We start from the raw sequence: 10,982 nt of genomic DNA, 5'->3' as shown, positions 1-10,982 counted from the left end.
AATTACTACACTAGCACTAAGGTCATATCAATATCGTACCAAATATGCCTACGCGAGCACTATTTGAAAAACATTGTGCTGGCGTTGATCGGAAATGGCGCCACACGAACAAAAGTTGTGGCTAGCCATTTCTCCACCAGTGTTCTATGTCTTCACAATCTGGAGACTTCAACGCACCTATATGGAACTTCCCGTTCTCCTGGGAAATTTTTCGTGAGGCTGCAACCCGGGCAGGATATTCTGCATTGTCACCGATGGACCGACGACATTCATCTTCCATAAAAGTATGTCAAGCCATCATTAGGAGCACTTCAGCCGAGAACAAGAAGGGCACAAAGACCATGATCATGATTATCTCATGAGAATAATGGAAGGAGAGGGATGCAAGTGTTTTTTTTTTGAGAAGAGGCTCAAAGCCAGCTTACAAAGCCCCAGGGGGGAGGTTACATTCATAATCACGAACTTCTCTGAGTTCTTGCGGAACATCTGCCATATATACAGAATCCCTTGACCTCCTCGCAAATGCCGCCAGTTCGTGCGCTAGTTTATTCCTGCTCCGTTTTACTGCGCTGATGGAGACCTCCTTAAAACTAAGCATTAGAGCTCTCGCATCTGCAATCAACGGAAACAAGACAGATTGGTTCTCGGCTTTACTCTTCAGCATTGCGCCTACATTCGCACAGTGTTTTCTGAGCTAAGATTCCAAGGGCCTCGGATCTTGTCCCTGCAATCAAAAGCGAGATGGAGCAATGTAGGCTTGCGGTTGCTAAAGACAATGAGACCACATTTGGGGAGATGATCGCCAGGTAGCAAACTCGGTTCCTAGCAGTTTTGCTTTCTCTTTCTTTTTCTGCGTAGCTCGATGTACCCCATGATCACTTGATCACACCTTTTCTGTATGCTCTCTATTAAATCAATGAAGGTGGCACGGACCGATTCTTAAAAAAAATGACTACATTTATTTGTGGAATCAGTTGGATAAGATGCTTGAATTTATTTATTTTGTGAAAAAACCCTTGGTTCTATTCATGAGCTTCAGACATTAATTACAAGCTACCTCCTTAAAGGAAATAAATTACAACATAGACCTAGGGGAACCAACCATCGTTTTCAACTAGAACGTGACGATGGCGCACCTCCGCTGCCCCTCCGTCACTGGAGCCGCCCTGACCTTGTTTGTGCAGGAGGCGGGAAGTCATCAAGACAAAGGCCCTAAAGGACCGACGCCCTCAGGAAGAAAACGACGGATATGTCGAAGATGTCGAAGTCAAAGACGCCGAACCGGGGGCCCCCATGACATACCTGCGACGCATAACTGCCTCCAAAACAAGGAGCAGGCGCTCCCGATTCCACATGCCAATCTACCGCTACACCCTCCCTATGAGCTCCACAACTAAGCAATAGCCAACCTTGTTGCGATGAAGACGGAGCAGAGGAACAAAATCCCCACAATGTAACGGTCGCCTCTGCCACGATGTCCATGCCTGGAGCACAAAAGTGTGCCATATCCGCAGATCCACAAGCACGAGAAACATGCATGTTTTATAGTGGGTTAAGCTCTAATTAAAATGGGATTATGAATAAATGGGAGTGCCCTAAGGGGAATTGACTACATGCATCAATAAAAATCCCTGATCTTTTCGTTCTTTGACCTTGGTCACAAATGGGATGTCTGTTATTATTCGCTTTCTTGCATGAGTTATTCTTAATTAATGCTCTGTTAAATTGATGGCAGATTGGTGCAATTTAACTGAATTCGAATTGTTTTAATTAGAATTTCTATTGCTGTAATTATCTTTGATGTTTTGCTTGAAACTTGAAATTTTCTATTTATTGATTTGTCTCACAAATTATTTTTGTAGTGTTAGAGTTTTTGTTGGAGTATACACACATACTACCGTAAAACTAGTGGTAAAAGTTACATCTTGAAGATCACATCTAAAAAGCATCACTTTTTGAACTGAGGGAGTATGTTGTAGCAGTCCAACGAGCTAGAAGGCAGTCAAGACGAGAGATAGATCACTAACAAATGGGAAAGTAGGTTAATTGGTGAAGTTGGATGCATGCACAATGTTTTCCCTTGCTTTAACGACGTTACTTTACTCATTGTAGCATGCAGCACACTCCAGGGACAGGTAGAAGGCCTATCTGCTCATGCTCATCGGCGATCATAAGAAAGTACAACAGGCAAGGCCACAACCTTCACCAATACGATCTGTAAGACATGGAGGATGGGACGGCTTAAACTAAGCAACGGCAAAGAGGAAAGGTATGGCTGCAAAATTAGATGAACCGAAAAAAAAGAGTGCGGGCTTTGTTAATTTAAAGTTTGGTACATTTCTAGCCTTTGGTCAAAAATTTCATAGTTGTAGTATGTATATATTTTTCAAACCATTGGGTTAGATGCTTGACCATTATATGTGTGGCTTCATTATTCTCAAAATGCATTCAATAATACTCCAAGGATTATACAAATGTACAATCTGGAACACATGATAAAATTTATACCCTTAGATGTTGTGTCGTTTGTTTGAAGTATCAGACTTTGAAGAAAATGTGATAATTATATGCCCACCAATCATTCAATAAACATGGATGTCGCCCTTATAAAGCTCGTTGCATACATATCTACTATCATTCCATATAGTCTCTTCTTCTACTTCCTCTTACATATCTTAGCTCCTTTAGGCCAGTAGACAGTAGCAGTATCGCACTCAGTCCAACACGAATGAAACTGTGATTTGGGGGAAAAGAGAGACCGGTCCGATATGAGCAAACTTAGTAGAGTACTGATTACCATTTGGACACATAGAGTGAGTTGGGAATCGGAGGCACTCGGGAGCGCATCGATACTAGACCACCTATCGATGACAACAAGCATTGAAGCGAGTCGAAGACGCGCCATCGTCATTGCCCCTCCCTTACCGGAGCTAGGCAAACTTTGTTGTAATAGACCGTCGGGAAGTCGTTATACTAAAGCCCAACAAAACCAGCACACCAGAACAACTCATCGCTGATGAGGAGAAGTGTAGGTCGGCAGTATCCAACTCGTAGACACATAGGACAAAGACTGGATCCAAGTAGATTCATCAAAGACAAACACTGACCTAATTCTGCAAGATCCGCTGGAAGCGCACCTCCACACACTCTCCAGCAAAGCTACAGGGAATCCTGGAAGCGGATGGAAGCTGAAGTATGTTTTTTTTGTGTTTTTGTTGTTTTTATTGTCATTATACACTGAAGTTACATCTTGAAACAATGTTAATTTAGAAGATGTCAACTTTTTAAACTAGTGGGGATATTTAGCAGCACAAAAGAACACAAAGGGAGTCCAGACAAGTAGTGATTTTTTTTTCAACAAGGGGAATATATTAATATCGCGATGATACCGGATACACCCAACCTCTGCACCAACAAGATGTCTAAAGACATCCAAGATGCACACAGCCAAAAACAAAAAGAAAAAGAAAAGAAAAAAAGCCCCGTCGCGGTGTACAACCACTCACAACAGAAGCACTCTAACCACCACCAAATACAACACCTGTACTACGTACTAGGCTCTCCAAAAGCAACACCTCCAAGAAGAAAACAATGCATAAGTGTTGTCGTCGCCCGATCGAAGATCTTGGGTTTTCACCCCGGAAAAAGACCGAGTTTCCAAAACAATGCCTTGAAAAAGGCCATTGCCAGGTACAACCAATGAATGCCAGATTTTGGATTTTCACCCCGGAAATCATGGATCTCGGTACTCGAGGAGCACCACCTAAAAATGCAGTCCACCTGTGTTGCCACCCCCACTTACCAAGGCTGTTGCTGCAAGTAGTCGAACGCCCGACACACAGTAATAACTTGTGCCGCATTGTCTTCAACACAACCAACACTCTCTCTTCCAAAAACAAACCTTCGATCGCATCCGCCATATCTTTCTCCATCTCTGTCAGCTCCATGAAAATCTATATGAAGACATGTCCTATGGTGACGACGAGAAGAGGGAGCTTTGCGCCTCGCTCAAAAAGGTTGCGCACGGACCGCATCAATTCTACTCTATATATCCAGTAGCATCTTGTGACAAACTACGAATATCTCTGAGAGGAAGAAGGGAACTCGACCGCGGTCCAATCGAGGTGGCAGATTTGGTCACTGGGCAAGTTGCCATTTGAAGAATAGCAGAGCCAAAACCACCATTACTTTGGTCGATCCAGCAGTCCCCACACCGCCGGCCAAGTCCTGGCGATCGGATATAGCGAGTCAACCTCTGGCCTAGACGAGCCCAAGGTTCAGGCGAGTGCCACAGCCGGTTTCAGCGCCGCCGCCGCATGGCTTGGCCGCACCTCCGCCTCTGGCCTGCAGCACCGCGTCCACCGCTTCATCCACCTCGCCTCACAGCCGCGTGCCCGGCGAGTAGTCGATCCCGCCCGACGAACTCCTCAAGGAGCCGCTGCTGCCGCCGTCCCAACGAACGGATCTGGCATCCAAGGCGCAGCGGAGCCTCCCACCAACCGAGGAGGGCGCGAGAGAAGGCCTCGCCGCCGCCTACCGCCGCACGGGCTTTGCCCATGCCGGCCACGGGCAGCGGCGAGGGAGAGATCGACGGAGAGATCCCATGCGTTGACTACGATTCTGCCGCCCGTGTCGCCCGAGCGGACGACGCGGGGGCAGTTTCTGTTTCTGGTTCCCTCACACCAGACAAGTAGAGATAGAGTACTCACAAATGACCAAAGTAGGTTAGTTGGGCAAAGTTGGATGCATGTACTGCATGAAAAATGTGAGGTATCTAGATGTACATGCCTTTCTATTTTTACGAAAATGTTGCTTCTTTCGACTATTTATGACCGAAAATTTGAGCATTCGCCCTATTTTACTTAAGTGTTGCTTTAGTTCTGGTAGCATGCAGAAGGGACAAACACAATTCCCTAACCTTCACCATTTTGACACCGAACACATTGAGGAAGACCGACTGTACAGAAGCAACGATTACGAGAGGAAGGGATGGCTGCAATATGAGAATAGTGAAAAAGAACCCTGGTGATCTTTATGCTAACTGTAGCATTTGTTGTGCCTAGCTAAGCTCAGCTCACCAGCGTAGTTAGCCGTTTAGAATAATGGCATGCATGCAGTCCGATGGGATGGAGTCATGCACATGCATATAGCTAGGACGTGAGGCATGCTCTTTGCACGATCGCTTGTTTTCTGTGTTTCTGTTTGATGCAACCTCCCGGTCAGTATGGCGCTGGTGATGCAGTCGTGGGATGGCGCGACGTACGCGGATCCGGAGCAGCCGATCGGGAGTTAGTTAGCCTCTGTAATCGCTTTGAGTTAAGAGAAGGAATAACAGAAAAACGCTGTCAAGTTAGACGGCACAAAATATACTGGTGTCTCCTCCCTCGCGTGTGTTCATCTCTCTCTCACCCGTTTCTCCTCCTGATCGATTTGGCAATGACATTTGGTACCAGAGCTTCGGGTGTTCGATCCTGCGCCTTGGTGGTCGAGCGGTGTCTGATGCGCTGCGGCTATGTTGGACGATGAGAAGAAGAAGAAGAAGGTGGCGGCGGGGCAGTTACCATCGTCCGGAGGGCCCGTCGCGCGCCTCACGGCCGGCGGCAGCGGAGAATCCAGCGCCATCGACATGGCCGTGGTTGGGCTGGCAGCGCTTGGGCAGGTAGGGGCGAGTTGCGCATGCGGTTGCTGCAGGCAGATGAGGCCATCATCTGGGCACGACGGCGCAGGACATCGACGGCGACGTCGTTAGTTTGGAGCAAGGCACGGCGGGTGGGCTTCCTGCGGCGGCGACGGGAGGCGGCGGGGGCGACGCGGTTAGGTGTTGATCGGATCAAGAGCAGGGGATTGAGAGCAAGGGGTTGATTGCTTTTTACTTTTAGATCTAGGGGTGTGTATGATATTTGTTTGCCAAGTCAGCTCTTGACAGTCGGGCCCTACTTGTCAGAAAATGATCAAATGAGCCAAATCACCTAATCAGTGCGATTTGCAAAATGTTTACCGAATCCGCGGTGATCTTTGCAAAAAATTAGTGACGTGGTGGTTTTTCGCAGATGAAGCTCCAAATGTGGTGGTTTTTTGCAATTCACTCCTGGACAGTGGAGTCGCTTATTGCGTCTCGCCCGCCTCGGCGGCGTCCCCAACATCATCACCCGGGACACCGCAGGCGGAGACGGAGACGGCGATGCCGGGAACTCCAGTGTTGCACACGCCCACAACTGGTACCAGGACGCCACCGGGATCGCCAGTGATAAGATGGGCCACTCCGCCAATGCATGATGACGGGCGTGATGTGGACTCTGGACCGATCAGATACAGGCGCCTCTCCTGTGTTCTCGACGCCACTGAAGAAGATGTAGTGTACGAGGATTTCGAGCACTGCTTACTCAGTGCCGAGGAGCCGCGAGACGTGGATGAGGCGCTCGACAACATGTCCCGGAAGGCGGCGATGGATGAAGAAATCCGGTGCATCGTCGAGAACAGGACCTGGGAGCTCGCTGACTTGCCAGCCGGACACAAGCCCATCGGTTTGAAATGGGTCTACAAGGTGAAAAGGGATCCAGATGGCAACATCACAAAGTACAAGGCTCGCTTGGTTGCCAAGGGATATGTGCAGCAGCAAGGAGTGGATTATGAAGAAGCGTTTGCTCCCGTGGCCAGACTGGAGACAGTTCGCGTTCTGCTCGCGCTCGCCGCGCACCACCGCTGGGAAGTGCACCATATGGATGTCAAGTCAGCATTCTTAAATGGTGATCTCAGTGAGGAGGTTTATGTGGTACAACCACCTGGATTTGCTGCTGTAGGAGAGGAGCACCATGTACTGAAGTTGCACAAAGCTCTCTATGGACTGCGTCAAGCACCAAGAGCCTGGTATGCAAAATTACATGATTCACTAATATCCCTCGGTTTTGCTCGAAGCCCACTGGAACATGCAGTCTACAGGCGTGGTGATGAGTCCACTTTTCTGCTGGTGGGTGTATATGTGGATGATCTTGTCATCGCCGGCACAGATCAAGGGCTGATTAGTGGGTTCAAGGAACAAATGAAGACACTCTTCAAGATGAATGATCTGGGGCTGCTCAGCTACTATCTCGGCATTAAGGTGTCGCAGAGAGCAGGGGAGATTACCCTTCATCAACAGAGCTATGCGGCAAAGATTCTGGAAGCCGCGGACATGGAAAACTGCAATAGCTGCAACACTCCGATGGAATGCCGGCTAAAGTTGAGGAAGGAGGACGGTGGTGAGCTCTTTGATCCCACTCTGTATCGCAGCGTGATCGGGAGCCTTCGCTACCTTGTCAACTCCAGGCCTGACATCGCCCATGCCGTCGGTATTGTGAGCAGATTCATGGAGCAACCAAGCACGCATCAATGGGCGGCCGTGAAGCAAGTTCTCAGATATGTACAAGGCACACTGAACTATGGCTGTCGGTACGTGGCCGGTCGCGGCGAGGTGGAACTGGTCGGTTACAGCGACAGTGACCACCCCGGCAACATAGAAGACCGGAAGAGCACCTCCGGCAATGTCTTCTTCCTCGGCAACAATCTTGTTACATGGTGCTCGCAGAAGCAGAAGGTTGTGGCGCTCTCTTCATGCGAGGCTGAGTACGTTGCAGCGGCAGCGGCAACTTGCCAAGGCGTGTGGCTGTCGCATTTGGTCAGTGAGATGCTCGGGAAGCCGCCGGCCAAGTTCAAGCTCTTCGTTGACAATCAGGCTGCTATTGCTCTCAGCAAAAATCCAGTCCATCATGACCGAAGCAAGCACATCGACATCAAATATCACTATATCCGCGATTGTGTTGAGACAGGTCAGGTGAAGGTGGATCATATCCGCACTCGGGAGCAGCTAGCTGATACACTGACGAAGGCGCTGGGGCGTGTTACTTTTGTGGAGATGCGGCAGAAGCTTGGTATGGTCAAGGTTGGAGCTGGAGAGCAAAGCTTAAGGGGGTGACATGTTGTGCCTAGCTAAGCTCAGCTCGCCAGCGTAGTTAGCCGTTTAGAATAATGGCATGCATGCAGTCCGATGGGACGCAGTCATGCACATGCATATAGCTAGGACGTGAGGCGTGCTCTTTGCACGATCGCTTGTTTTCTGTTTTTCTGTTTGATGCAACCTCCCGGTCAGTATGGCGCTGGTGATGCAGTCGTGGGATGGCGCGACGTACGCGGATCCGGAGCAGCCGATCGGGAGTTAGTTAGCCTCTGTAATCGCTTTGAGTTAAGAGAAGGAATAACAGAAAAACGCTGTCGAGTTAGACGGCACAAAATATACTGGTGTCTCCTCCCTCGCGTGTGTTCATCTCTCTCTCACCTGTTTCTCCTCCTGATCGATTTGGCAATGACATTTGGTACCAGAGCTTCGGGTGTTCGATCCTGCGCCTTGGTGGTCGAGCGGTGTCTGATGCGCTGCGGCTATGTTGGACGATGAGAAGAAGAAGAAGAAGGTGGCGGCGGGGCAGTTACCATCGTCCGAAGGGCCCGTCGCGCGCCTCACGGCCGGCGGCAGCGGAGAGCTCCGCGTCGTCAAGCAGATCGTGCGGGACACGGAGGCCTCACCGGCGTCCATGATGCTGACTAGAACCAACTACATGGAATGGGCGCTCGTGATGCAGGTGAAGCTGCAGGTCGCCCGCGTGTGGTCCGCGGTGACCGAGTATGCCGCCGACGAGTGCGACGATCGGCGCGCACTATAGATCATCCTCATCGGTGTTCCGCCGGAGATGTTGCGTGTGCTGGCCGTGAAGGACACGGTGACGATGGCGTGGGAGACCATCAAGACAATGCGGATGGGCAGCGGGCGCGCCTGTGAAGCCAAGGCGCAGGTGCGCCGGCGGCAGTTCGAGGATCTCCGTTTCAGAGACGGGGAGTCCGTCGAGGATTTTGGGCTGCGGCTTTCTGGCCTCGTTGCCGATCTGGAGTTGTACGGCGACCCCGTCACCGAGCACAAGGCCGTCCAGAAGTTCCTCCGAGTGGTGCCGCAGAGGTACCGCCGGATGGCCATGGCGATTGAGTCCTTGATCGATCTGAAAACCATGTCCATCGAAGAGCTCGTCGGGCATTTCTCTACATGCAAGGACCACTTCGACCTCGACGATGGCGCGCAACCCACCGGGCACCTTCTGCTCACTCATGAGGAGTGGCTGGCCCGTGAGAAGCTGGGCGGCGGCGGCGGCAGCTCATCGTCCGGTGGCGGCGGCGCCGGCAAGGACAAGCAGCCGGCCAAGACCAAGTCTCCCGGCGGAGGCAAACCTGCGGCCGGCAACGGCGGCGCTGGTGGATCTGGTGGGTCAGGCGGAAAGAAGAAAGGAAAGTGTTACTTCTGTGGGAAGCTTGGTCATTGGAAGAAGGAGTGTTGGTCGTACCTTGACAAACAGGGACAACAAGGGAAGCAGGATCAAGCAAATCTTGTGCGTGCTGGGGATGAGCATGACCAGGGGCTTCTAATGGCCGTGGTCACCACCACTGCAGCGTCAGAGGTAGTGGCGCCGTAGGAAGTGTTTCTCAACGAAGAGAAGCTGATACCCGTTCCTTCGCCGGACGGGGTGTGGTATTTAATTTGACACCGGCTCCAACAGCCACATGACAGGAGAAAGGTGTTGCTTCTCCATGCTGGATGAATCTGTGCACGGGACAGTCAAGTTTGGAGATGGGTCACATGTGGAAATCTGTGGGAGAGGTTCAGTGGTTTTCAGGACACAAGGGGACGAGCAGCGCGCTCTGTCAGAAGTGTACTACATCCCGAACCTGAGAAGTAACATAATCTCACTTAGACAGCTTGACGAAGGGGGGTCTCAGGTTGATATTCAGAGTGGTGTGATGTCCATACATGATCTGTCTCGGCGCCTGCTGGCCCGTGTCCGGCGCACTAGCAGCCGGCTGTACACCGGGGTACTGACCATTGACACGCCGGCGTGCCTGCTGACAAAGGTTGAGGACGAGACTTGGAAGTGGCACGCAAGGATGGGGCATTTGCATTTTAGAGCACTACGCGCCATGTCTGCAAAAGGAATGGTCAGGGGCATGCCAGAAATAGCTCACATCGAGCAGTACTGTGATGGGTGTGCACTTGGAAAGCAACATCGTGCCCCGTTTCCGCAAGCAACTTCTTATCGAGCAGAGCAGGCACTAGAGCTTGTGTACACAGATTTGTGCGGACCCATCACGCCACCAACTCCAAGAGGCAACAAATACTTCATTCTGGTTGTTGATGATTACAGCCGTTATATGTGGATCAAACTGCTCAGGTCCAAGGACGAGGCATACAGTGAGTTCAGAAAAATCAAGGTCATGGCGGAGGCTGAAGGTAGATGCAAACTTCGAGCTTTTAGATCCGATCATGGTGGGGAGAATATTGCAATGAACAAGGAGTGAAGCACTACACCACGGCGCCCTATTCTCCTCAACAGAACGGCGTGGTAGAGAGGCGAAATCTATCAGTTGTAGAGATGGCCAGATGTCTGATGAAAAGCATGGCTGTATCTGCATATTTGTGGGGAGAGGCAGTAAAAACTGCAGTGTACCTTCTGAATAGAGCTCCCACCCGCAGCCTTGAGGGTGTCACACCGTACAAAGTGTGGCACAGTCGGAAGCCTGCAGTTCAGCACCTGCGTACCTTCGGGTGCACCACACACGTCAAGCTGCTCGGGCCGGGCATCACCAAGCTCTCAGACTGGTCCAAACCTATGATCTTTGTTGGATATGAAGAGGGTGCCGATATGAAGAGGGTGCCAAATGTTATCGCGTCTATGACCCTGAAAGCAAGAGAGTTCAAGTGACCCGGGATGTGATCTTTGAGGAAGGGCGGCCTTGGAGCTGGAACATGGCGACCGCACCCATGATGCCGGCCGCGCCAACCACGTTCTCTGTGGTGTACACGATGGATCCAAGGGTCGAGGAGCTGGACAGTGAGTGAATTGCAAAAAACCACCACATTTGGGGCATTGTTTGCGAAAAACCACCAGGTCATTAATTTTTTTTGCAAA

General features: G+C 50.6%; 1 protein-coding gene across 1 annotated transcript; it reads left to right on the top strand.

Moving 5' to 3' along the window:
- The first annotated feature begins 8,720 nt into the window (after positions 1–8,720).
- LOC147981625 (uncharacterized) lies at positions 8,721–9,491 on the top strand. The gene has a single exon (XM_087516015.1). The coding sequence runs from the start codon at positions 8,721–8,723 to the stop codon at positions 9,489–9,491; it is 771 nt and encodes a 256-aa protein (XP_087372141.1).
- Positions 9,492–10,982: the final 1,491 nt, after the last annotated feature.

Source organism: Triticum urartu, chromosome 3A (genome assembly GCF_056163025.1).
Source record: "Triticum urartu cultivar PI428250 chromosome 3A, HENAU_Tu73, whole genome shotgun sequence".
In the NCBI taxonomy this organism is placed as follows: domain Eukaryota; kingdom Viridiplantae; phylum Streptophyta; class Magnoliopsida; order Poales; family Poaceae; genus Triticum; species Triticum urartu.
This window is presented reverse-complemented; position numbering and strand designations above follow the sequence as displayed.